The following is a 27,833-nucleotide window of genomic DNA, read 5'->3' on the forward strand; positions in this document are numbered from 1 at the left end:
TTCCTTCTGGTTACTATGGAACTGTTGAGAATTAGCTGTAAGTCTTAACTGCCACTTTGAAGATGACTATCTGGGAAACACTGTATTTGCAGGCAGGGGCAGAGCTGGCAGAGGCAGGATTGTCGTCTTTGTAAGGATGGGCCTGTCCTCTCATTCAGAACCTCTTCTAAAGTGGAACTTTCCAGAGATCTAAACAGACAGTCTGGAGTATTTCTGAAGGCCGCCTTCTCCGCAGCATGTCCAGAACACTGTTGTCGGTCATCTCAGCCCCTTCAGACCGACCTGCTTTCATTCTGTCAGCATCAAAGGGAAAAGCACAAGCCCGAGTGTCCTCTTACCAGAGTTTTCAGGGAATCTGTTGCAAGTCTCAGCTGACTTGGCATCCTGCACCCCTGCACTTCTCTTACTTATTTACTCCCCACCCCACCCCAGCCCAGGAAGAGTGATGAAAGCCTGCTTCTTAGACCTCTCTTTCCCGATGCCTGGCTTTAACTTGAGCCCCTTGTCTTAGCTGCCTCGACAGCTCTCCAGTTTGTTTCTTTGTTTATTGATGGATTATATGTATTTTATTTAGCTTTTCTAAGTATTCTCAGTAGGGGTGTTCATCTGCTATGAGCCATTCCACTGTCATTAGAAAGAGTTGTTCCCTAAACTCAGATCATTATAAATACGCTTTTCACCTACAAGAATGTCCGGACATTTAAAAATGTTTAGGGTATGAGGACATTCTTTACTATTTGCAGATTTTGATACTTGTCATACTGGAGCTTTTAGGAAAGTAATGTTTATTCTAACAATAAAGGAATATGTACTAATACTTTAAATATTAAAGTATTTTCTAATAAATCTTAGGAACAGTGGGTTCTCTAAAAGCACCCAGATAGGCAAGTAGTACCTCTTAAGTAACCTGATATTACATGCAGAATTCAGCGATTTACGGTCATTCAAATGGCCCCATCTCTTTAAGTTATTCTGTTCTCATTTCAGTAAAAATGTAATGGTTAGAATAGCTTATCCCATAGAAACAGAGTCTCAGTTTTATTTCTACTTTTTTTTAATCCTTACCTGAGAATATGTTTATTGATTTTAGAGAGAGAGACAGAAGGGAAGAGAGAAAACATTGACTGGTTGCCTTCTGTATGTTCCACTGCTGGGGATCAAACTTGTAACCTGGGTATATGCCCTGACTGGGTATTGAACCTGCAGCCTTTTGGTGTATGGGAAGACACTCCAACCAACTGAGCCACCTGGCCAGGGATACTTCTACTTTTTAATCAAAATGTTTTAAGGATTGTTCAATCTTACTCTAAAAATAGCTCATACTGTCTCTTCACTCAGAAGAGACCAGCATTTGTATTGGGTTCATTAGTTGAAACCTTTATGAAGTGCCTGCTTGGATGCAGTTTCTGCCCACTGAAGGAGTTTATAGATGACATTATATGAGAGGTTTAAAATCCCTACTTCTTGATTTTTTTCATAAGATCATATTTTTTAAGCCTTACTTTAAATCTACCTGGAATGCTGCACAGAATATGCAAAAGAACACATTGTAGCCGTGACCTGGCCACTGACCAGCTGTGTGACTTTATGTAAGTTACTTTACTTCTCTGGGCCTCAGATTTCCCGTCTGTAACAAGTCAGCATAGATGGTCCTAAGGTAATTTCAACTGCACCATTCTGATTCTCCTGTAGACTATTATGCTAGAACTCTAGATGGCAACATACTTTTCTCTTAAAAAAAGTAAAAATTGAAAAATGGAAGGATGACATGACACTGTTTACATCACCCAAGATTAATAACCATTAACATATTGTAATATTTACATCAGACCTATTTTATCAAAATAAATATTTCTGATGTTTTTACTGTTAACCCCTTTTTTCTCCCATTCCTTCCCTCCCCACATACATCATGAGTATATTCTTCTAGCCCTCAATTTACTTTTACTATATACATAGCCATAATTAATAGTGTCATATATTTAATTGACATAAGTCATATCACAGGGTAGGTTCTAACTTGCTTTTTTTTTACTCCCTACATTTTGAGACCTGTATTGATGCATGTAGCTCTGTTTCCCCGTTTTAGGGATGGTCATGGTGTGGAAGTGGTTTCTTTTACCTCTTCCCATGCACACAGTGTCTTACAGCCTCTGGACTGAAAAGTGTACCCCTTTTCAACTTAACTAGGTTTTGTCAGATTTCTTTCCAAAGTTGTATCAATTTAGACTCCTTCAGCAGTGTGTGAGTGTTCTCATTTCTGTACATTCTCTTGGATACTCGATAGTTTAGGATTCTTAAATTTGGTTTATACAACAAAACATGGCTGCGGGATGGTATCTCACTGTTGTATATTTCCTATATTATCAGTCAAGAATACTGATTTCTGTTGTTGCTTTTTTTTTTCAAAGATCTGTACATAATCTGGATACAGATCTTTTGCCTATGTGTAAATTTCACGTACCTTCTTTCAGTCTGTCGTCTTTAAACTTTGTGCAAGGTATTCAATTATATAGGTTTTAAATTTTTAATCAGAGTTACCTGTGTTCATATGTACATTTTGAATTCCACTTAAGAAACACTTTCATAGCCACAGGTATAAGCTGTATTTGTTTTCTAATAGATTTAATGTGTGTTTTCACTTCTAGGTGTTTGTGAATCTGGGGTTTATTTTGTGAATGTTGTGAGGTAGGATGACAGCATTCCCCGTCACCTGCTCTGGATAGTTATCGCTGGGGTTTTGGCTGTAAAACTTCAGATCCAGGCTTTCTTAAGCAAGACAACAAAAATGTCCCTACTTGCCACTTCACTGCAAGGTGAAGAAATGATCCCCACCCCAGCAGAGACGCACTGGAAACCTGTGTTGTGCAGATAAAAAACAGGGAGCTGGCTGTACCACAGGTGCCCACCTGGATGCTCAGGAAGGAAGCTGAGGGCAGAGTTGCACCAGGGGAAAAACATCTGCTGCATGGGCCTCCCAGCATCTTTGCTGTGAAAGCTAGAATGCAAGCTAAACGGTAACTTAGAAGAGTAAAAAGAAATACAAAAAAAATCTTAGTTCTGTCCAGCCAAGGAGAGGATTGAGACTTTTTTTAAGATATGCCTAAACTTTCCAATCATAAATCTGTTAAAAAAGGAAAACATTGGGAAATGGTGATAGAGTTTTATCAATTGTTAAATTGATTGTGGGTTTCTAAATATGCTTTCTTACAGATGCAGAAAACAAACAAACAAACAAAAAGCCTTGAAACCTTTTTGAGAATAGAACAAAGATGATGGTTATGTAAACCTACTAAAAGAAGTGAGCCAAGCACCAGGGTGCTCATATGCTATGTGCTGCATTTCCCATGGATTTGTCAGTGTTAGATTTGAGGGGACAGATAAATTTTCCCACATTCCCAAATTACTCTGCTTCAGTTCTTGGCTGCACCATATAAATACAGAGATTTGGGTAATCTTATAATGATGTCCCTAGTTTCATGGTGGATTTTTTAAATTTAATTACTGAAATCAACGATAATTGAAGCCAGCCACTTTTTCTACAGTTACCCAAAAAATAAGATTTGTTTCCCCAAATCTTCTTATCTTTTCCACTTCAAGCATTCTAATTGCTTAACAGAGAAGAGTGGACAAAAAATTAGAAGGAGGTGGGTTTTATATCCATATGAGGAAGAGAATTCTGACCAGTTCTAGCTGTTCAAAAATGAGCTGTTTAAATATTCACAGGTTCTAGGGACTAGGGGACTAGGATGTGTGTATCTTTGGGGGCCTGTGACCTACCAAAAGTATTTAAATTGCTATATTCTAATGACAGTTTTTTTTTCTACAATACATTATTAAATGCACCAGACAGAAGGAGGCAGGGCCAAGGCCAAGAACTTGACTAGCTCTTACTGTCTCCTTGATGCTGAAGATTCTTTTCTGACAGCTGCTACTATGGCAACAAGCTTATTTATTTATTTTTTTTAGGAAGTTAATGGGCAACATTGGAATGGTTTTCCAACTCATTAGTGCTTTTCTTCATCACTCTTTGGCCCCTAGATCATCTTAGCAACATTTCTCAACAAAGATTTCTTATCTGAACTGCAGAATGCAGAAAGTGATTTGAGCGGCTATTGTCTAAATTCTCCTAAGGCTGGATGGTACATGTCTAGTACCATTTAAGATTCATAGGAAGGAAGTTAGGTTAGTACACACAATGGATGCCTTAGGACCATCATGCTTGTTTATTTAAGCAAAAATATTGCCTATCATACTCCACCAAAGCAATAGGGATGAAGGACAGTATAATATAGTGGTTAGTAGCAAGGATTCTGAGGGCAGACACAGTAATTTCAAATCTGAGTTCTGCCACTTAATAATAACAGCATATTTTGAGGATTAAATGGGTTAATGTTAAGGCCTAGAAAGTAGTGCCATATATGTTAGTATCTACACGATTATAGAAATCACATCACCATATAATTTATTGTCCACAAATGGACACTTTGGAAAGTAAAGGATCTTGATCCATGTGGATTAATTTTTGTGGATGTTATGAGGTGACTCTTTCTCTCTCTCTCTCTCTCTCTCTCTCTCTCTCTCTCTATATATATATATATATATATATATATATATATATATATATATATATATATATACACATATATATATTTATCCTGTGGCCCCAATACCATGTACTGAATAGTGCCCCATTTTTCCACTGATATGCAACACTAGACCTGCCATGTATCACATTCCCATATATGTGCAGGACTGTGGAGCTCACTCTTCTGTTCTATTGGTCTGCTCTGGTCCATTGGCTTTGACTAATGTGTGCTTTTTAAAGCTCGATAGGGAATTTTCACTTCCTAACTAGGTCCTATGACATGCTCTGTGAATTTTATAATTCAATGTGATGTCTTTAATTTTTTTTCTTCCTATTGGGGGATTATGTTCTTTTTAATTTCTTAAATTGAATGCGTAGGCTAAGGAGATTAACTCATTTTCAGTCTTTCCACTATTGTAATATAAGCATTTAAGGTTGTACATTTTCCACTAAATGATATGTGCTATATCAAACAAGATTTCATACTAAGTATTTTTAATTATTTTTTGAAATTATATTTTATTTATGCAATTATATTGTCCCAATTTTTCCCTCATTGCCCCCTCCACAGAGCACCACCCCACTGCTGATGTCCGTGGATAATGCTTGATATTTCATTGGCTACTTGATGCCCTATGCTATACTTTACATCCCTGTGACTGTTCTATAACTACCAATTTATACTTCTTTTTTAAAAGTTTTATTTTTATTTATTTTTAATGTATTTTATTGATTATTCTATTACAGTTGTCCCATTTTTCTCCCCTTTATTCCCCTCCACCCTGTACCCCAGTTCCACCAGCATTCTCCCATCTTAGTGCATATCCATGAGTTATACATATAAGTTCTTTGGCTTCTCCATTTCCCATACCATTGTTAGCCTCCCCCTAATGTCTATTTTGTATCTACTCTTTATGCTTCTTATTCCCTGTACCTTTCCCCCGATTCTCCCCCACCGCCTCCCCACTGCAACTCTCCATCTGATCTCTATTTCTGTGATTCTGTTCCTGTTCTAATTGTCTGCTTAGTTCATTTTTGTTTTTATTTTTGTTTTTTTAGGTTCGGTTGTTGATAGTTGTGAGTTTGTTGTTATTTACTATTTATATTTTTTATCTTCTTTTTCTTAGATAAGTCCCATTAACATTTCATATAATAAGGGCTTGGTGATGATGAACTGCTTTAACTTGACCTTATCTGAGAAGCACTTTATCTGCCCTTCCATTCTAAATAATAGCTTTGCTGCATAGAGTAATCTTGAATTGTAGGTCCTTGCCCTTCATGACTTTGAATACTTCTTTCCAGCCCCTTGCCTGCAAGGTTTCTTTTGAGAAGTCAGCTGACAGGCTTATGGATTTCTATGTTTTGGATTTATAGCTGTTTACTAGGGTTATAGCCTCTTATTGGATTGTTATCTTTATAATTATGTAGTATCCTTTGTCTCTTACTATATCCGTTGTTTTAATGTCTATTTTTTCAGATTTAAGTTTTAAGTTTTGCTACTCCAGCTGTTTTTTTTTCATTTCCATTTGCATGAAATATCTTTTTTCATCCCTTTACTTTCAGTCTGTGTGTATCTTTCTTTCTGAGGTGGGTGAGTCTCTTATAGACAGCATATACATTGGTTTTGTTTTCTTATCCATTCAGCTACCCTGTATGTTTTGATTAGAGCATTTAAGTCATTTACATTTAAAGGGATTGTTGATAGGTACATATATATTTTATTTTTTCTTTTTACTATGTTTCTCTGTTTTCTTTTCTGTTTTCTTCTTAAAGCAGGCCCTTTAACATTTCTTGTAATAATGTTTTGGTGGTAATGAACTCCCAAACTTTTTCTTGGCCTGAAAAAGAAAATAAATATTTCTCCTTCAACTTCATTAATTTTATTTTTATTAATCTTCCCCATAGGATATGTTTATTGATTTTTAGAGAGAAAGGAAGAGAGAGAGAGAGATGAGAGAGAAACATTAATCAGTTGCCTCCCATTTGTGCCCCAACTGGGAATTAAACCCTCAACCTAGGTATGTGTCCTAATCAAACCTGCAACCATTTGGTGTACAGGATGATGCTCAAACCAACTAACCCACCCAGCCAGGGCATTTCTCCTTCAATTTTAAATGATAGCCTTGTGGGTAGACAGTCTTGGTTGTAGATATTTGCTTTTCATGACTTTAAATATTTCATGGCAATGTCTTCTGGCCTGAAATGTTTCTGTTGAGAAATCAGCTGACAGTCTTATGGGAGCTCCCTTGTAGGTACCTAACTACCTGTGCTTTTAAGATTTTCTCTTTGTCTTTAACCTTTGCCTTTTTAATTATGATGTGTCTTTGGGTTCATCTTGCTTGGGACTCTGTGTGCTACCTGGACTCATGTGTCTTTTTTCCTTCGCTAGATTTGGGAAGTTTTTCCTCATTATTGCTTCAGCTAGTTTCTCGATCCCTTGCTCTCTCTCCTCCTTGTGTACCTATATGCATTATGTACCTATAATGCATATGTTGTCATGCTTCACATTGTCCCTTAAACTGTTTTCATTTTTCAAAAATATGTTTCTAGAGAGAGAGATGAAGTTAGAGGGAGTGAAAGAATGAGAGGGGGAAAGAGAGACATGAATAATGTGAGAGGGAAACATAGGTTGGTTACCTTCCATTTGTGCTCCACCCTGGGATTAAACCCACAACCAGGTATGTGCCCTGACTGGGAATCGAACCCCCAGCCTTTTGGTGCATAGGACAAATTTCAAACAACTGAGCGACACAGCAGCCAGAGCTAAACTATTTTTTTATTTTTTTCATTCTGCTGCTCTTACTGGGTGTTTTCTGCTACCTTATCTTTCAGACCTCCTATTCAGTTCCCTACAGTTTATTCTTTTTAGTGTATTTTCTGTCTGATTCTTTTTATGGTTTCTATGTTCTTTTTTAATGCTGTTGAAGTTCTCACTAATTCCTTGAGCATCCTTATAACCATTGTTTTTTTGAACTCCATATCTGGTAAATTGCTTGCCTCCATTTCATATAGCTTTTTTTTTTTCAGGGGGGAGATTATTTGTTGTTCTTTTATTTGGGGAATGTTTCTTTGTCTCCCCATTGTGGTTGCTTTTTTGTGTTTATTTCTTTGCATTTGGTACATCTGCTATGTCTCAAGTCTTACGTAATAGGTGTCATATGGGACCCTGTGAAATGATCTCCTTGATCACCTGAGTTGGGCGATTCAAGAATGTACATTGTGTGAGTTATGTAAGTCCTCCTGTTGTAACTGAGTCTTGATTGCTATTGGCTCATTTGTGTGTGGGGTCAACTTCAGGCTGGCTGATTGTGAAGACTGACCCCAACCACAGTGTATGAGCTGCTGTGCAGGTGCTGACCCCAAGAAGCAAAATTTGCCTCAGCAGAGTCAGGTGCCTACTGAGATCTCTCTTTGGGTATGGGGCTTGTGAAGTCAATTGGATCCTGCTCTGATGTTATCTGAACTGGCAACTGGGTGTGTTGGCTCTGGGGCTCCTTGGGAGACTCTGGTACACATCAATGTTAGCTACTTCCTGTGACTGGTTCTGGGCAGCCTATTTGGAGCTACAAAACAATCCAGTTTGTGGCTGCCTCTGCTGGGCCTGGATGTGTGTATGGGAAGGACCAGGCTGCACACCAAGCCCTGCCTCCATCAGTAGTGAGTTGGTCAGTAAAAAGCCCAAGGCACCCCAAGATCCATCTCTGCTTGCCTTAGCCTGCTGACTGCCTGTAAGACTCAGTCACTGAAAGAGCCTGTACTGGTACTCGAGTTGCATGAGATAGGTTCTCAGTGAGTCACCAAGTAGGGAAGAGTGGTCTGCAGCAGGCTGATGTGGGTTCAAACTCAGTGCTAGTGCTGGGTCTGAGGCCACTCAGGAAAAGTCTCAGAGTACATAGTAAGTCTAGCTGCCACCCTCTGGGTGCCCACATACCTTTGTGGTGGAGGAGTCTCAGGGAGTCATCAGGGTGAGCCCATCAGACTTTATCAGGCCCAATCAGACCAAGATTTGGACATGTGAAAGGAAGGCTCTACACTGTTTGGGTGTGCAAGGCAATAAAGGTCCCCCTTCTAGAGCCACACTACTCAGTCTGTCCCAGATTCTGCTGGGTCCTGGAGAGGTCAAGCTCAGCAGAATAGAACTCCCAAGTTTTGGAGCGTGGGGCTAGCCGATCTCCCATGAGAGGAAGTGCTGGCCAGGCTCACAGGGAGGTAGGGGGAATTGCCACAGCCTCAAAGCCACACAACTCAGTCTGTCTCAGATTCTGCCAAGAGCCGAAGTTCAGCAGAGCAGGGCCACCACAAGCTGGGAGGGTGGTGCTAGTGGATCTCCCATGACAGGAAGTCACTGGTCAGGCCTGTGGGAAGTAGTGGGGAGTGGCCCCCACCCCAGAGCCACACAACTCAGTCTGTCCAGGATTCTGCCCAGACCTCCTGGAAAGCCCACATTTGGCAGGGCAGAGCCACCAGGAATTGGGAGTATGAGGCTGTCTGGAGTCTGGACAATGGGGCTAGTGGATCTCCTGTGAGGGGAAGGCACTTTCCAAGTTCACAAGAAAGTGGGGGGAATGACCCCCACCTCAAAGCCATGCAACTCAGTTATTGGCATGCCTTGAGTTCTGCCGGGAGCTCTATGCTCTGACCCAAGCAGCTGATGCCTCTGCAGGAAATGAGCTTCACAGGGTGCAGTGACAGGAGGGAGTCCAGAGGATGGGGCTGGTGCCTTCTCCCAGGATGATACCACAAGGAGGGTAGTGCCCCACCCAAGAAAGATTGTATCTGCGGTGTGAGAGAGGGACTCAGCAAAGGGATACTGGCAGCTGTCCCTTCAGCTATCTCCCCAGCACCAGCAAACCCCAGTTTCTCTTTACACAAATCTAGTTCATTCTGTGCCAGAGCCCAGGCTGAGTGTCTGAATGAGGTTTTGTTCATTGGTTCTTTAAGAGGGTGCCTGTGTCTCTGGCCGACTTGTGTGTCTCCCTGGCAGACAATCCCTACTGATTTTCACAACCGTTACGTGGGTGCATCTTCTTATCTCTGGTGCTTTGGGCTGGGGAGTCTGGCATGGAGTTCAGAACCCATGCTTCTTAGGGGTAACCTCTGCAGCTGACATATCCCTCTAGAATCTCAGCCTCTGCCCATGGGAGCGGAGCAGCCCTTTTCGTGTCTCTGCTCTTCCTACAAGTCTCGATGTGGCTTCTTCTGTAAACCCTTGACTGTAAGACTTAGGCTGGTCTTCAGTTGGTTTTTCAGGTTGATTGTTCTATATTTTAGTTGTAGCTCCGGTTTGGTCCTGGGAGGAGGTGACTGTAACTTTCACCTCCTCTGCCACCATCTTGGACCGTCCCCTTGGAAGTTTCTCGTTGACCACACTGTGGCTTTGCAGGTGTTGCCTGGATTTTTTCTTGATTCAACCTCTCTGCATCTGGTGCTTCCCATCACTAACATCACTGCTGTTCTTCCTGATTTTAGAGCCACCCTCACTGTCACTGCATCAGCCCCAGTGTGTTTGTTACCCTCGGCCACCCTCCCTCCTTCCTCCCCCTGTGTCCCTGGAATAATGGCCACCTTCCTTCAGGTGCCGTTTTCCAGCCCTGCTTCGCACTGAAAAAATGTGCAGAAAGGTTTTGGGAGAAGTAAGCTGATTAGGTCACTAACTCAAAGCAGTGTCTCGTCTTTTCTAATTCCGTAGCAGCAAGGTAGTGTGGCAGAAAGCAATTTCCATTCCCTGATGCTCTAGTGGTTATAACTGAGGGAGAGGGAGGGGCAGCCTGAGCTCTAGGTCATCCTGGGCTGACTTCTCATATGTGCAAGCTTGCTCATCAGCTGGGCTGCATACCATGCACGTCTTTATCTAAGGGAACTGAGCTCTTCTTGCCAGATCAACCTGGCTGTCACCACTGCAGGGGTCCAGAGTTGGTGATACTCTCCTTGAAGCAAGTAAGGCAGGACGGTTCTGGCCCTGACCTAGAGGACTACAGTTAGAGCCCAGGGATGGGTAGATGTTGAGGCTGCACCCAGAATAGCGGTGTCTTGAGGGAACTAAGAGTGTCAAGTCTCTCTCACTGGTAGTCTGTCTCCTTCAGGCACTGGAGTGACTGAACTTGAGACAATTAAGGTAACCTTTCAAAACTTTGATCTCTAATTATAAAAACAAAAGTTTTCAAAAAATATTGTCAGCTTTTCTCAGTGCCAGCATCTTGCCAGAAGTACCTGGTATTGCTATGGCAACAGAATAATGTGGCAACAATGTATGTGGCTGCATACACAGTGCTTCATGTTGATGGAATTTGAGAACCTCTTCTCAATGCCATCCATGGGCAAGCAGGATCTTTTAATTTTGCAGAAGGCAGAGGTGGAATGAGAGCAAGAGAAATGAGACTCTGGGCCTGGTGGAAACCCGCAGCCCCACACATCCACAGAGGCACCAGGTGGAGTCACTCGTCAGGCTCAGCAACCCGTCACTCCTAAGCCTTCTCGGCTCAGAGCCTCTCTTTCTGCATTCCCCTACCCTCTTCCCAAATGGTTTACACAGTACAAATTGAGTCACTTTTCTGGTTCAGATCTACTAACATTTTCCTTTTTCCTACAAAGAAAATTACTTTGTTGCTTAGCATGCAAGGCCATTTTTATTTTGGTTCCAACCTACTTCAAGACACCAGCTCTGCTCCTCCCCTAAGGCACCGGCCCAGCCCCGCTTCTCGGAGTGGACCTTCGCTTCTTCTCCCTGTTGGTGAGTGAGGGCCATCCGGCTTGTGCCCCACCTGTCCTCTGCCTCAGTGGTTTGTGTCTCTTTGCTGTCTTGACTTTCCTGCTGGGTTCTGAGTTCTTTGAGGACACGGGTTGATGTGGGCCATTCTTGGAGGGGTAAAAGATCTCAGGATTCCCGGTTACCCCAGATGACACCCTCACTTTCCAGGAAACAGGGTCTCTGGAAATCATGCGTGTAGTCACACGTGTGATTTTTTCAAAGTGGACGTGTCAGGTAGGACTCCCTTTGTCCGGGTCCTTAGAGCCTGCTGTGATGTAGCATTTTTTACTCAGAAGCAAGAACCCCTTCACTCTCCCAAGAAAAAGCTGATGGTGTCTCAGAACTGGCACTGGGCCTGGAAAGCAGCCAGGAATGGAGGCAGAGGCACTCATGTCCCCCCTTTTTGTCCCGAGGCTCCCCAGCTTCTCTAACCAGACTTTTTGGCCTCTGAGCACATCTGCTTCATTCCTCCCTCCTCTCACCCTGGCTCCCTCCTAACTGCAGCTCCAGGCAAACTAGTAGGTTACTTTTTTGTTGTTTAGTGCCCTGCCGCTACGAGAATGTTTGCAGGTCAACCGGCCGCACCCCCCTGCCCCCCCAGCCATACACGACCCAGAAGAGCAGGACACAACCCCCTGAGTCAGTGAGGGAGGCCACAGAGGTTCTGGTTCACACTCCTGCCTTTTGGCCCAGGAGGCTGCAGAGAGCCCGGCAGAGGGGTGCGGAACCTCCTGATGGACCTTCAGGGTAGAGCTGCCATGGTTACCTCAGCCATTCCTACCTCACTGAACTCCAGAGTTACCTACCTGGTGAGCTTTTCCAATACCCAGGTACTGGGCCCAGGTACCGCAGGCCTGTGAATGCTTCGAGCCCCCAGCTGATTCTTATGGCTGGTCACGCTGGAGAACACGCGCTTGCCTCACGCTTCCCATTCTGCGTGGCTGTGAGAGGACAGGGCTTCGAGCCCGTGACACCTGAGGGAATTTCCATGGCCGCCTCTCTCCCTCCCTTCAAAACCCAACTTGTAAGAGGGGAACTTATGTTAAAATAAACACAAAAAGACAAAAGTTTGAAAAGGCTATAACGTGGGAACAAAAAGAGCAGGAGTTTGAGGACGAGAGGAGGTGGCCTGGTGCATGAGGGGAAGGAGAGGTACTTTTTCCTCTGCCACCGGAGGTCACCCTTCATCACAGCCAGCTGCAGGTGTAGAGGCTCCCCTCAAAGGGAATGGCTTTGCTTATGAAACGTGGCACAACCATCAGGGCTTCGTGGCACTGCAGACACACGGGCTGGGCCGTTCTCAGCTATGGGGGCCCCTCCTGTGCAACATACAGCACCCCTTGCCTCTGCCCACTAGGTGCCAGGAACTTGCCAACTGCTCCTGGTTATGACAACCAAAAATGTCTCCAGACATCCCTAAATGTCTGCTGGAGGGAGGCAAAATGGCCTGTGGTTGAGAACTGTGGACATTTACTGGTGGCCAGGAGATGGAAGGTCAGCTCTGCAGGGAAGTCGTGCATTGGAAGAAAGAACACCTCAGGCTCTGTGTGGTCCTGATCTTCCTCGCAGTGCCGACAGCTGAGAGCCCTTAAAAAAGGTGCCTGGGCAGAACATCTCCACCTTCTTTGGTAGCATTCGACCCTTCATTATATATTTCACACATGTGCCTCCCCCGCTGTTCTAATACAGCTTTGGGGGACAATAAGGGTTACCCACAAGCTGAGGTAATGTCTTTGCATCCAGTCATCAGGCAAAAAGCGCCACAGAGTCATCAGAGGTCCAGCTGGAGGTGCTGGCAGGAGCCGCACAGCAGAGCCCTGTAGGCCCCGGTAAAGGGGCTGGGTTTTATCAAAGTGCACCTGGAGTGATCTGTTGAATCTAACAGGTGAAAATGTAACTGAGATACATATAAACTTATTGTTGGATCCAGAATATCAATTGCACAAGGACAGGACAAAGGCATGTGGCTTCTTTCTTTACCCAGGTGTTTGTAACTGCTAGCTCTTTCATCCCTGCAGGAGGTGGCAATGCATCCTCAGGAAATTCCACAAGTAGAAACGAAACAATAGCAAATTCATGGGGACCAGAACAAAGTGTACGGTAGGCAGTGCAGAGGGCTGCCTCCTCGGACTAGAATTCCTGCCTATGGGAGTTATTCCCCAGGGAATTCCACCTTGCTTCTTATCTTAGTCAGCTGGGGCTGCTGTAACCAATACCACGGACTGGGTGGCTTAAACAACAGGCATTTATTTCTCATAGTTCCAGAGTCTGGAAGTCTGAGATCAGGGTGCTGGCATGGTCAGGTTCTAGTGAGAGCTCCCTTCGGGCTTGCAAATGCCACCTTCTCAGGTATGTCTCCTCCTGAGGGCATTCGTTCCAGCATGAGGGCCTCCTCGTCACCTCAGCTAACCTACATTACCTGCTCAGGCCCCACCTCCTAATACAATCACATTGGGGATTAGGATGTCGTATGAATGGGAGGGTGTGTGTGGACATCAGCATTGAGACCACACACTTATGCCCTCTGATATTTGGAATTCCACCACTGGGTGCGTAGCCATTTGATTAAACACCATCTTCCTATAGCCCCAAAGTGCTTGGAAGGGAACATTACTTTCCCAGTGCCTTAGTTTATCATCACTTTCTCCCAAAATAGGAATGATGGGAGGTAGTCGTTCTGAAACGGAGGTCTCAAGAAGAGGAAAATGCCACCTGCCTCGCATTTGCATCCCGGGTCGCAGCTGCATGTTGCTGCATGCTGCATATGGGCCAGCTGTGCATTGTTGCAGCTGTGGCAAAATGGAAATGAGGGAAGTGAAGAGGTTTTTAGTGAAGAGCAGGCCTTCCAAGTCTCCCAGAGAAGTTCCAGAAATAACCACTAAGTGGCAGCAAGTGAACAGTTGTTCCTGAAACCCTCCAGAATCTTAACGGAATCTTAATATTCTGGCTCTGGACGAGGAGTGGTAGGTACAGTGTGAGCCCCCACCTCCACTCTACCAACATGTGTCTCCATAGGAAAGCATGGTCCTTCATGGCATGTGCCCCTTTGGGTACATTGTAGATAGTAAATCCGGTGCTTACTATATACTTCAGACTCCTCTCAGTGCTATGAAGGAGAGGGCACTCACAGCAGGGGCCCTGATCCTGCCACACAGAATCCCTGTGGCTCAGGCTTGTCTGAGTAGAGGTGACTGCAATGAAGGGAGTGATGGGGCAAATGGTTTGAGCAAAGAGCTAAGGCAGTGAGCAGCCAGGTCTCACGGAGCAGGGATGCCTGCTTTCTCTCGGGAGTACCTCCTTTGAGGAATCTTAGAAGGGCAAAAGGAGGTCATGGCCCCTTTCTCTGGGGCCACACAGTGAAAGGACATTCTTTGTCCAGGTCATGTAAGGTGTGTCAGACCTGGCAAGGTCCCCTCCACTGTAAGACTCCTCACTTGTGGAAATAAAGAATGTTGATTGTGATCACCACACAATGATCTATTTATTTCTGAAAGTTTCCTTCCCTGACTTCATTTCCAGGTGAGTGAACTCTTTCTTCTCAGTAAAACACAACCTCTTGGCTTGGTTTATTGGGGCTGATGTCAGGGCAAGAAGCGCTTCTCGTGGTTCAGAAAGCGGACGGACTGTGCAAAAGAAGAGCAGGGCCTGGGCCTGGACAGCCCTTTTCTGGCTGAGAGGGGACCAGGGATGTAGAGGAAAGAAGCGCTGGGGCCCCAGACTCAGGCCTTGGAGCGTGTAGTCCAGTGAGCACACGATCGGAAAGGGGGAAAGACCCGAGAAAGGAGGCTGAACATGTCAAAAACGAACTTAGCCTTCCTTGGAGAACCTAAGGAATCTCAGGTGTCTCATGTTTCTGATCTGACATGTTTCAGGTGATCACAGATCTAATCTAACACTGCCTTCCCCAGACAGGCCAGCATTTCGGATCATGTGTGTTCCTACCCCCTGCAGAGGTGTGTGGACTGGTAAAGGTGCAAGATTGGCCCTTCATCAGTAAGAAGGGGACTTACTCTCTTGTTTAATAAGGAATCGTTATAGGTAAAGCCTTTCAAGAAAGCCAGATGGGGATGAAAAATGTGCCGTGTGCGGAAACAGTATGGAGGCACTGGTGCCACTAGAGGGAGCCATTGCAGAGCGTGGTGGGAGCTGGCTTCCAGGGACCCTCTTGCCTCCAGGTCAACAGGGTGAACCTCTTGGCCAGACTGTGGCCATGACCCGTGGCAGGGTACGTGGCAGGGTATGGGAATTTCTCCTCAAAAGTGCTCTTATAGTCTTTATTCCTTTTGGACATTATCTCCTCAGAAGAGATCGGAGTGTGCACGGCTGCCTGTGACCCGTGGCCCAAGGCGTATTTTCCTGGACAGGTCACCTCGTTACTTGTACAAAATTACCTTTTGAATCTTCAGTAGTAGTCTTCATTCCTCTACTGTCTCCAAAAAAAGCTCCTGGTTGCTTTCAAATGCTTTTGCATTAACAGAGCCTTGGACAAGGGTGCAAGCTAGTTCCACCCCAAGGCAGGCTGTCAGGGAGAGGCCTGGATTTGTCCTGAATCTGGGTGGGGGCTGGGAGAGTGGCTAAACCTGCTCTCAGTAACCACTGGAGTACATGCTTTTCGTCATGCGTCTTTGCGCCTGACACTGGCTCAGAGGTGGGTGCCAGGTCCACCCCTCACCACCACAGGGGTCTGGGTGGGGGTGATTTGGGTGCACCTTCTCCCAAGCCTGAAAACGACACCTCACAAAATGACCGTGCTTCTGCAGTTGTGGTTCCAGGGCCTTGGCTTTGCCCAGGTCTCTCTAAGTCTTTGTTTTACTTCGGAAAGAATTCTGGTCATAAGCAGCATTAAGAGAAAAACAGCCTCTTCAATGCTTTTCTCTACTAAACGTTTTGTATCGGACCTGCAAGATGGACAGCTGCCACCACCTCCATCTTCCTTGTCCGACCCTGCCCGCCTGTGCTTGTGCCACCTCCTCCCCACTAGACCAGAAGCCTCTTAGGGTAGGAACAGTGTCCCATCACTACTGCAGCAGCGATGATGACGACAACCATCCTAACTGACCTTTATTGAGTGTTTGGTATGTGTCAGGCTGTCTTAGAAATTTCGCGTTTATCTCCTTTAATTCTCTCAGCAGTCCTGAGGTAGGTTCCATTATTCTCCGCTAACTGATGAGAAGACCCAGACAAGCTCAATGTAATGCCACCAGCAGGCAGAACTGATTATAGACTGTTGAGTGAATCCGAGACGCCCTCATGGTTTATTTTTAAGAGTCTTTTTCAGATATAATAGCTGGTTAGTTGACTGATGAGCTTAAATGATAATATAGTGAGAGTATGTTAATAGTATTTTTAAAAAGATCCTATTTATTTATTTATTTTAGAGAAAAGGGAAGGGAGGAAGAGAGGGAGAGAAACATCAATGTGGTCGCCTCTCGCACACCCCCTACTGGGGACCTGGCCAGCAACCCAGGCATGTGCCCTGACTGGGAATCAAACAAGCGACCTTTGACCCTTTGGTTCGCAGGCCAGCATTCAATGCACTAAGCCATACCAGCCAGTGCTGCTAATAGTGTTTTAACAAAATCTAAAAATCCAGCAACTCATCCTATCTGATATTGCCCACTTGAGCTGCTGAAGGAACTGAAGTGCCTTTTAGTTAAGTGTTGTCATCGGCAGCTGATTGTGTTCCTCCAGTTATGATGGTCTCCCCTCCAGCTTCTTGAGGAGCAGGCAGCAGGCTGCTGGGTCTCTGGCAGGGGCCGTGTTGAGTTTCCCTCACCTGGTGAAACCATTCTTTCCTTCATTACATGAGTTGAAATTGACCATCACCTGTATGTCCTGCCAGAGCTCAGGGAAGTCTGAAGTTCCACTAAAGTGTGAGCCACAATCTACTCTTTACCAAGGAGTCTCAGCTGTCCATAAACAGGAGCAAATTTACTGGCATGAATTAGCTGGCTATTATGTCTACTTTAACATAATGCAGCTGTTGAGTCCATCATGGGACATGATTGAAATGTGGGTACCTTTTATACCTAAAGTTATAAGATAACTTTCCTGAGAACTACCTAAAACGTGTGATTATGATTACTACTGTGAGTAGAGACGGGATAAAATATTTCTGGCGAGGGCCTGCCAGCTCAGCAAGCCCGAAGGTTGCAAACACGAGCACTGGGCACTACAGTAATAAGAAAATCTGCACTTTACATGAAACCACCAAGTTCAATATTTCAGAGGCAAAAAAATAATAAGTGGGTTCCTGAGATTGTTCTTGCAGTCAATTCATAATCTTGGTATTATTTTCACTTTTATCTCTATTTTTAAAAGGAAAAGTGTAATGTTAGCATATTTCCCTCTAGACCAAATAGTACTTTTTAAAATTGAGAACACACACAAAAAATCCTAGTGATAAAGACATTTTATTTCTGCTTTACTTCAACTAGAATTCAAACAGGAAAGAGAAGGTAGGAAGAGCCCCCCTGTGAAATGAAGGGGTGAACTCTGTGCCCAGGTTTGCTTTCTGCCAGCCACACCCTTGATGAGCCGGAGAGGAGAGAAGAGAGTCAGCAGGTTACATTGGAAGGCACCGCACTTGCACTGAGAACTCATCATGAGCCGCCCCAGAATTTTCAGAGTAGAGCTTTCAGAATACCCGTTTGTGGCTGGTTACATGTTTACAATGCCCTCGAAGCCCAAACCATTTAAGTTGGCTATTATTCTGTTTTGTTTTTTGATTAGGAAGTAGCTACAGTGACAAGGTACAAAAAATAATAAGCATGCAGCCCTTTATTTAGTTTTCCAAAGTCTCTGCTTATAGTTCTGTATATTACATGACTGTGTTATACAAATACAGTTATTTACAAAAACACTCTAGCTGTGCAAACTTGTTGCTCTTTAAAAAGGTATGGATAGTTCCATTTCTGCCCATCCCAATATATATTTTTAAAGCATGCATAAAAACTAACTTTGGTGTGGGAAAACTACTCTCTGTGCTGTCACATACAGTATTTTTATGTTTATTTATATATTTACAAAATTTTATCAGTTTACAGAACAGTACAGAAGTGTACACTTTAAAATCCACAATGTTAGACGGTGTGAGTCGCCAGGTCTGAGAAAACAAAGGAAGGGGTGACGTACTGCAAAGAAAACAACTAGAGAATCCCAATAGATTTTAAAAAAAAAATAGAAAGCAATGCAAAGAAAACTAGCTTGTTTGGGTTGGCAAATTATTATGCATAATTTTCATGGCAGTGCAATTGTTTCGATAAATTGCTTTCTATATGTGCCCCTGGGTTGGCTGGCGCAGAAGTTCATTGGCTTATTGTCTAGCATACTACTTTCAAATGTACAATGCTATAGTATCAAAATGTTTTGGCAAAAAAGATCTTGAAAGGAACCATGAAGTTTTGACAAAAATAGAAATCTGTAATAAAGCTAAATAACACTAAAATAAAAGGAAATATTATAGTATCTGTTTTACAATTTGTATAGTCACACTTGTGTATTTCTCTGTTCATTTCTAGTCTCCATAATGAAAAATATTTTTATATAAAACATACTAAAATTTTGGAATCATACATGTTTTACATGCCGAATACACTTTCTCCTGTCTCACACGCACCCTTCGCTCTCGCCACACTTGCTTTCTGTAACACATGCTCACTTCATTTAACAGGTATTGAATATAGACGGTGAACACTGTGGAATTACAACAGCAACAAAGTAAAAAACAAAACAAGCTTTACTGAAATCTATTACTCCAATATTTAGCACATACTTAGCATTAAGCCTCAAATAGTACAGCAATATGTTACATTCTCTGGTGAAAACAGTTGTTAAGGACTATTAAAATTTTTTTTGAATTTTTAAATGCAACTTCAACTTGTGCCTAATAGGATTTGGCCTTTAAGAGGTTTCCTTTGCTGTGGATGGGGTGGCTTTGCTTGAACTTCCATTCTGTGCCTTGTAGCTGGTGAGGCTAGGAGTGTGGATGGTCCTGATGCTCTTGGCACCTTGATTCAGTGAAGTGGGGGAGGCGGGGGAGGGGGGGGAAGAGGAGCAGGAGGAAGGGGCTGCTCGGCCATTTGGAGTCTGCAGTGAGAATGAAAGATGGTGACCTTTACCTGTGTGAGTGGGGCTCTGAAACTTCAAGGAGCCATTAGAGACAGAGGGGATGAGGGAGGCAGAGGGAGCAGATCGTCCTGTTTGGGGGCTGAGAGGGTTAGAAGTAACCGATGGTTTAGAAGCAGTTGGATTAGGGGAGTTAGAGCTGTCACCACTAGCAGAGGGCAGAGAACTGCATTTCCCAGAGCTGGGAGAAAGGGCTGGAATCTTAGAAGCAGGTAAGGAGGGGAAAGTAGGCTTACAGTCCCCACCAGCTTTCTTAGCACTTCCATTAGCCTGCAAATAAAGATGGTGGGAGACAGTTTGTCAGAAAGCTGGTAACATGATCATTCCACAGGGTCTGGCAACACAGCCCTTCTGAGAATAATTAAATAAAAGACACCAAAACAAACCACATCAGTGCAAGGCCTGAACTAAGTCTCGTTGTGCTGTACTGGACCTGGTAGATACCCCCCAAAGTACAGAGCAAAGGATGTGCAGAACAGGAGAAAAGGAAGACCATTCCCGGTGCTCGGTCAGCCATGCGTCTGGGTTATTATTGGGGTGGGGGTGGGGCATGGTGACGGAGAGTTAATGTGCCTCTGATGCAGTGCAGTCGACATATATGTTAGTACGGGTGACTTCTAGGACAGTTCACCAACAGGTCTGTCTGGCTTGGTTTCTGATGAACCACTACATTCACCAAAGAAAAGCCAACTGGTGTGGCAGCTTGTGTTAATGGTTAAACTTTGGAGTCACACAGCAAAAGATGTTTTATTGCAAGCATGCAAAAGCGTGGTGAAAAGTTCAACAAAGATTTTTAGACTTTCTTCATGCCCCCAGATCCAGGAAGTCTACATAAGCCATAGCTTACAGAGAAAACACAATATTTGGTATAAACTAAGTCAGTGACTTGCTTCTTAACTGTAAGAGTGTCCATCCAAAATTGGGTTTAAGGTAAAACTACCTGACGATACTGGCGGGGATCCTGCAGTTTGGTCTGCTTGCCAGGTTTGTCCAGGCTTCCAGGTCTATTCTTGGAGCTCATGGGGACTGGCATCCTGCTGGTCTGTGGGGTCCCGCTGGAGGCCTGTGGGGAAGAACAGCAAAGGGGAAAGAGAAGCAGCACGTGAGTGCATTATTGGTGAGGCTGCCCCGCTATGTGCAGAGAAGCTCAACGTGAGAAGCCACAGCCCTCCATGCAGGACAGATCTAGGACATGGACATCAGAAGACACCACTGGGGTTAATTCCGAGAATCAAACAGAATAAACTGCTCCACTACCAATCAAACAGATTTTAATGTGAGTATCAGCAATCATTTCAATGGCAAATGGATGACCCAGCATCCTTGCGTTTACCCAACACCAATCAGCAACAGAGGCAAACAATCAATTAGCTGTTAGACACCTAGTTATTGTTGTTTTGAAGGTGAAGGAGACAGTGTGAGAGAAAGGTATCCAGGTGAACAGACAAAAAAATGAGCCACCTGAAAGGAAGCAAGTAAATCACAAGACACCTTTTGCTAATGGTGATTATGGCAGATTTAAGAAAGCAGCTGGGTCTTTTCATTTTCCGCCAGACCAAGGTACCTTACGTGAAGCTGAAGGTATTGATGAGGGGAGCTCTAGGGCAGTGGGAGCTTCTTCCAGAACTAGCAAGGATCGGGGAGAGGCCTCCCGGGCTATGTGGGTTGAGCTTGCAACAGAATCTCTGTTGGAAGAACATGAGGTATCAACTAGGGCTTTTGGACTCATTTCACTGATCGTATTTTCAAGCTGTTTGATGGTCTGCTCCAGGCTGTCCAGTGTTCTGTAGGTATTTTTCCTAATCTCATCAGTTCTTGAAATGGGAGATGTGCTGTCTAGACTGGGCTGCTCTTGTCTCTTGAGCCTATTTTGGGGAGAGTCCTCAGGTTGAGAAGACCTAGTAATTTCGAATCGCTTAGCTTCTTTGTGTTGTTTCAAAGTGCCATCCTCTTCCTCCTCTTCATAGACGACCACCTGCAAAGTCTTCTTCCCCGTTTTGGTTCCCGTGCGAATGGCTTGAGTGAGAGCAGCAAGCTGCTTTTTAGGGAATTTGAACTTAAACTTTTTCTTGGGGCTTTCAAATTGGTCATATGTCACGTCACACTTGCTGTCTGAACTTGGAGAATCTGCCTGGCTGCACGTAGGCAGATCGGTCTCATTCATCTCCTGTCCTCCCGATACTTTGGTGCCTTCTAAGAGGAGGTGTGGCCGCAGTCGACTCTCGGCCTTCAGTCCTGATCCGGGGCTGCCTGACACAACCTTGTGAGACTTTTGGGAGGTGTTATTCTGGACCAAAGCATCTCCATTTTCTTCCTCTTCCTCCTCCTCTATCTTTTCCTCTGTCATCATTTTCTCTAATTCCTCATCACATTCCTCAAATATGGTTGAAAGTCTCTTATATGCAGACCGGATATCCATGGGTTCGTCAAAAATGATGATGACTGGTTTCTTATCTAGGCAGACAACCGGCGCTTCGTGTTCATTCCCTTCTTGTTGGGAAGTCGTCTCTTTTTTGGCATCAATATTCACTGTCTGCACATCTTCTCCCTTTTTGCTTACTATATCGTGGACCTCCCCACTGGAAAGAACCTGGACCGCAGTCCTGGTGATCATGAAGGCAATGTTGTCTGTGGGTGCACTTTCTTCACTGGGAGCACTTAGGGTTGATTCTCTGTCCTCATTAGACTTCACATTAGCATGCCAAGCTCCCTTGTGTCTCAGCACAACTTGGCCACACTCTGTCACAGGAACCCGTTGATCTTGAGTTTTGGTATCACAAGTACCTAATTCAGTTGATCTAGTGGGAGAGAGCAGGTGACACTTCTCTGTGTTTTCTTGATCTTGTTGACTCATCTCTTTTGTCTTCACGTAATTCATCTTCTCACTCTCAGTGTCAGAGGTAGGGTCCTGCAGTCCTGAGATTTTAGGCCCTTTGCTTATTTCATCTTCTAGTGAACTAATGCCAGGGAAACTAGAACTGGTCTTAGACACATTTTTCTGGGAATAGTTTCTGCTGTCTCTAAGTAAACTCTTATTGGATATGGGATTTTCCATCATTAAGATGTCAGTTTGACATTCCGATGTTCTTGAGGCATCAGAAATACTATTCTCCATTCCTCCTTCCCACATAGGATGGCCACCAGGTGTAAGAACTCCTGCGATAGGCTGACAGGGAGGGTGGAGGAAGGAAACCACACACATTAATCAGAAATGGATCTGCAAAGGAAGGTCGTTAATCTGCATGGTATCAGTTGGAACACAGATCTGGGGAACTCACCTTTCGGGATTCCATTTGGGGGTCATTTTCATATTCAACCTCAGATTTCTGTATGTCTTCATGGGAAAATTCCAAGTTCTGGTAGAATAGTGTAGGACATGTTACTCCACAAAACCACATCCCCCCAAAGTGGACTATAACTAAATTGTTCCTTCAATTACACTTCCAAAACATGCGGGCCAAGCACATTTGTTACACACCAGTCCAAAGCCTATAGCTCTGTTTACCTTGGGCTGTTTTGTTCGCCAACTTCCAAAAATGCCCTGTGTTTGCATGAAAACCTCAATTGAAAGATGAAAATCTCGATTAGCAAAATACTTCAAGAATTTCAAATTTGGTGGGGGAGCAGTTAAGAGAACAAAGGGAGTGATTTTGCATGAACATGTCCTCTTTTCACACCTGAGAGTGAGCTAAGCAGAAGCTAAAACCAGAATGGTATGGCACCGCAGAAAGCACCAAACATCAGCAGGCAGAAGGCTCTGATTCTAGTCCAGGTCTGCCCCTTAACGGTGCTGCTTGAGGCACGTCACTCCACTTCTCAGGGCCTCTGCTTTCTTGCTTATAAACTGATACACTAGACCAGGAGATTTTTCATGTCCCTACCAGCTAGTTATTGCAGTCTTATCAGTTTTGTTTATGAAAAGTGTCCTACAAAGACATCTGCATTGGTTGGGTGTGGTACTTTGAGATGACAAAAAAACATTTTTTTTTCAGTCTTTTTCAAATAACAGATTGAAATGTACTCGCAGTTTGCACTTGCACTTGCCAAGGAAAGTGTCAAAATAGCCTTCAAACTAATCATACCAAGAAGATCAAATCCAAATTCAGTGTCATAATGCTGCTAGATATCCACCTAAACATTTAGAAAACAGATATTTGATGCAAATGTGGTGACCAGAACATCAGATTTTATTCTCTGTATTCTCTGATTCAGAGCAAAGACATACTTCTGAGGCTTATACCAAGATCCAGAACATCAGAGCCGAGCCGGGAGGACCAGCAGTGGAGAGTGCTCCCCGGGAGGCACGGCCCCCTGCCCCCGCCCGCCGGGCTGTGTCAGTGCTGGGGGGCCATCACAATGCCACTAACACTAGCCAAGCCCCGCTAGTCCAGGGCACTGCTGTCCTTTCTTCTTGCTGCAGAAGCCCAAGAGGTGGTTTTAGCAGGACGGGATACAATCCCAAGAAGGCAGTTTGGTTCACAGCAATGACCAAAACAAAGCACAATAACGCAGGCCCTGCCCGAGTCAACCCAGAGCAATCCTACCGCCCTGGTTAAAAATGTAAAGAATGTTCATACACATTTAAGGAAAAACACACAAACAACAAAGCCACCATTAATCACACAAAAGATGGCAGAAGATAGGAGGTGCATTAGCTAGCCAGCATCGCCAGTTTAATGTCCCCTCACCTCCATGAGGCCCCCAAATGAGTGCAATGAGTCAGCTGCTGCAGTCGAACAACACAGCATCTTCTGTGGGATTTTAAATTCAGATGATCAAACAACTAACACACAAAGTAAAAAGTTTTGAGAAGAAAAATACGTGAGGTTTGGCCCTAAAGTTTCCACTCCAGCTATGGAGTCAGCATGTTAGGGCCTGAGTGGAAATGAACCCTCCAGGCAGGGAAGGAGCTGGCATGTAACCCAGTGGCAATGCCAGCACAGTGGATGTCCTGCTGGCCCGTGAGCCTGGGGGACAGGGTGGCCTGGCATCTGCTCCAACTGCTCACGACCCATGTCATACCCATCGTTAGACATTTGCAATGCCGCCATGGGAGACATGTATTTTAAAACAGATCTAGTAGCAGGAATAATACTGCCATGGAAAGTCACTAAGAGAAAAATGTCAGGTGTAGGTTTCCCATGACCTACCACTGTTATCACTGGGCTAGAGAAAAGAATGGATGTATCAGAGCAAGTGCATTAACTTTATTCAGAATAACTTGGTCACAACTGTCAAATAATCTACCAATGACACCTTAGATAGTCAAGACTGCATGAAAGGTAATTAATTTTCATTAATATCTATTTATGGGTCCTGAGATTTGGATTGTTCAGACAACTGGTGAAGCAGGCTCAATATGCATACAGGCAATAAACCAAAATCAGAGAAAAGAGACACAATTATAGGGAAAGTGCATAAAAGTCAAGTACTAGGCTAATGCTTCCTGAAGACAAGAGAAACATTTTAACAAAACATTTGAGTTATAGAAAAGTAGATGAATAGCTGAGGAAGAGGTTAAATAATGACAACAGTTTGCAAACAAGTCTGATACTCATGTTGTATATAATGCTCATAACAAGTCTGATACTGATGTTAGGAAGTAGATCAGCCTACTGAGTATAATTATCCAGAATAAGCACCTGTGATTAAACCCAGTTTGGGGCACTCAGTACACACCTGCTTATTATTATTTGATGGACCTTCGATGAAGTTAAAGAGATCGATGGGATAAGGATTTGTAATCACTGGGCAAAAATCTCGTGCAACTTTCTAGCCAATTAGCAAAATTCTACAGTTATTGTCTCCAGAGGAATCTTCAAGAAGCTCCCAGATCCCAGTGCTTTAGACAACGGTCATGTTGGCCCGAATATGCCATGCCATTCAAACCTGCTGGGGCCTTCTGTGATCTGCTTTTAATGAGGCCACAGAAGGAAATTCCAGAGACTGAAAAGGCCATATATTTCCAATGTGATCTCATGGATTCTATTAATAGGGGATTTTCTTCATGAGAAATATTTATCGATAATAATATCATAATCTCCCACAGTGCACAGAGGGATCTCATGTCGCCTGGTTAAGGGCTGCACGTGTCAGTCATGTGGCAGCCACCTTTCACACAGGGCTCTGTGGTGGCTGTGAGCCAGGGAGGCGCAGGCCAGCCTCATCCACACAGCCTCCCGCCGGGAGCCGGGAGCCGGGAGCCCCGGGACTGCATCTTTAGAAGGGCTGTGTTAGGACGACTGCAGATCGTGTTCGGCTCCCTCACTGAACTTACTTCTACATGGACTGAGGTACCCTTTTGGAGTAGCAATTGGGCTAGCAGATATGTTTGACTTTATTTAAGGGAAGCTAGAACCTCTGAATTCTGAAATAAATATAAGTTCTGGTGAAAAAAGTCAGGGCTTGAGATGGTCATGATAAGCTTTCTATCCTGAAATTGAGAGAGGTTTCATTCAAATCAGATGGCTCTATATCCCCAAACCATGAAAGCTCTAGGTCTAACTTAATGTTGAGGTTTAAACATTCAAGCTCACGTCCTTTGCCTAAAATACTTTGGTAATGACAATGAACTTTGTCCTGGAGCCTGAATATCTGTTTTGAGGCCACTTGAATGCCACAAAGTGTATTAGCACTAAAACTATACTGAACATACTCTTTTGCAAGGTGCACTTTGAGATTTGTAATACTTAAGGAAATTCTGTTTGGCATTTTAAAATGTATACAAATTCATATGTGCATGTTTCCATGAGGATCCAGCTGTGGTGGCAGCAGGTATGCAGCTCTGCCCTGAGTATTTTTCCTGGAATCTAAGGCTTTCATCTATTTTTCATGTAGATGTTTTTGGTCCAGGAGACATAGAAAAAGTCCTTCCCTCCTTCCCTCCTTCCCTCCTTCCCTCCTTCCCTCCTTCCTTCCTTCCTTCCTTCCTTCCTTCCTTCCTTCCTTCCTTCCTTTTTCTTTCTCTCAAAGAGTCATTCTAGAAAATTTTGAAAGACATATATTCTTTAGTTTGGGGAGATAATGGCTCAGTTATGCACATGCTAGTGTACCTTGTGCGCAAGGAACAACATGTCTGCTCTGAAAACCTCAGACAGTCATCTCTGAACTAAACCCAAAACTGTGTCTCCTTTAGTTTTTTCTGTCTGTCTGTCTGTTTGTTTGTTTAAGGTGAGAGAAAAAAGAGAGGGCACCGAAGAACAAGCGCAGGAGCAGTGTTAGCGTCAGAGCAAGGAAAGAAGGGCTGTCCGACCGCGTGGCAAACGTGTGATTGCCACGTTACCTTCTTCTCCTTGGGTGAGACTGTGGCCCCCGGCCTACTGTCTTTAACGTGACTGTCAGCCCTGGATGGCTCAGCATGACTGTTTGAATTTACATCCATAAAGGAACACTTCTGGAATGCCTAAGGAATTAAAATACTGAGGTTAATAAGATTCCAAGTGTAGGGAGGAGGAAGGAGGGCACAGGCAGGAAGTCAGCGCAGAGGTGTGGAGACCCCAGCTTGTCCCTGCATGCAGGTCACACCAGGGTCAGGGGAGCATTGCCTTGACAACCTGCTCCCCTCTTGGCCTCAGGCCTGCAGAGCTGGTGGGGGGAGGGGGGCGGAGCCGGGGCCAAGGTGGCCTGATTTCTGGGCTGCATCAGGATAAGAGGGCACAGCCCCTGAAAAGAGCTCCTTCTCTTCCTCTGTCCAGGGTGAACTTAGTTTGCATTTAATAGGGCTTCTTGTTCTGACCTTTTAAAAATAGTGATACATAAATGAATAAAAATTTGAATACATAAAAGGAGCTATCTTTTCTTTCTTCATTTTTTAACAAGACTCATTTTTTAAAATTAAGACTATAAACAAAAAGGGCACACAATATTATAAACCTTTAAACTTTAACAGTTATCCTTATCAATTCATTGTCTGAAATGGTAACAGGTAGTCTGTGCTCTGAGGTGTTCGGAGGCTCATTTAGAATAAAGTGATGCTCTTCAGCACTCTGAGTGGCCTCGGAGCTGCCAGAGCCCTAGACTTGTCTCTGAAAGCTGTCCTAGTTACAGGAGCCTGCACCGACTCATGTGGACACTGAGTCAGGAAGGCCAGTCTCAGGCAGAGAGAAAGCACAGGCTGTGTCTACAGGGCAGAAAGGCAGTGACAGTATGACAGTGAGAGCAGGAGAGACAAAAAACTAAGAACCCAAGTTTCTTGAAATCAGAGGTTTTTAACATATCCTGGTTTTAAAAAATACTATTATCCAGGGCTCACCCAAAGAATAATTAAGTCAGAATCTTAGGGATGTAGGACTTTAAAAAAAACTCTCTATGTAATTCTAATGTGCAACCAGGATTAAAAAACACCTATTCAAATGAATCATCTCAAGTAAT

At 44.0% G+C, this 27,833-nt stretch overlaps 1 protein-coding gene across 19 annotated transcripts in view; it reads right to left on the bottom strand.

The window, feature by feature from the left end:
- Window positions 1-17,730: 17,730 nt before the first annotated feature.
- KIAA1217 (KIAA1217 ortholog) overlaps window positions 17,731-27,833 on the bottom strand; it is a 486,478-nt gene continuing 476,375 nt past the window's right edge. For 8 of the 19 annotated variants that reach the window (XM_045858214.1, XM_045858207.1, XM_045858209.1 and 5 more), the window contains 7 exons: window positions 26,746-26,865; window positions 24,152-24,214; window positions 22,969-23,022; window positions 22,742-22,819; window positions 21,028-22,629; window positions 20,404-20,526; window positions 17,731-19,733 (listed from right to left, as the gene is read on the bottom strand). In XM_045858214.1, the coding sequence (XP_045714170.1) occupies window positions 19,239-19,733; window positions 20,404-20,526; window positions 21,028-22,629; window positions 22,742-22,819; window positions 22,969-23,022; window positions 24,152-24,214; window positions 26,746-26,865 (2,535 nt within the window). In that variant the 3' untranslated portion in view covers window positions 17,731-19,238. Of the gene's footprint in view, window positions 20,527-21,027; window positions 22,630-22,741; window positions 22,820-22,968; window positions 23,023-24,151; window positions 24,215-26,745; window positions 26,866-27,833 lie in introns of all 19 variants that reach the window. The other 11 variants (XM_045858213.1, XM_045858210.1, XM_045858211.1 and 8 more) reach the window with 7 other exon arrangements.

Source organism: Phyllostomus hastatus, unplaced genomic scaffold (assembly GCF_019186645.2).
Source record: "Phyllostomus hastatus isolate PE091 unplaced genomic scaffold, TTU_PhHast_1.1 phas_scaffold_1674, whole genome shotgun sequence".
NCBI classification, from domain to species: Eukaryota; Metazoa; Chordata; class Mammalia; order Chiroptera; family Phyllostomidae; genus Phyllostomus; species Phyllostomus hastatus.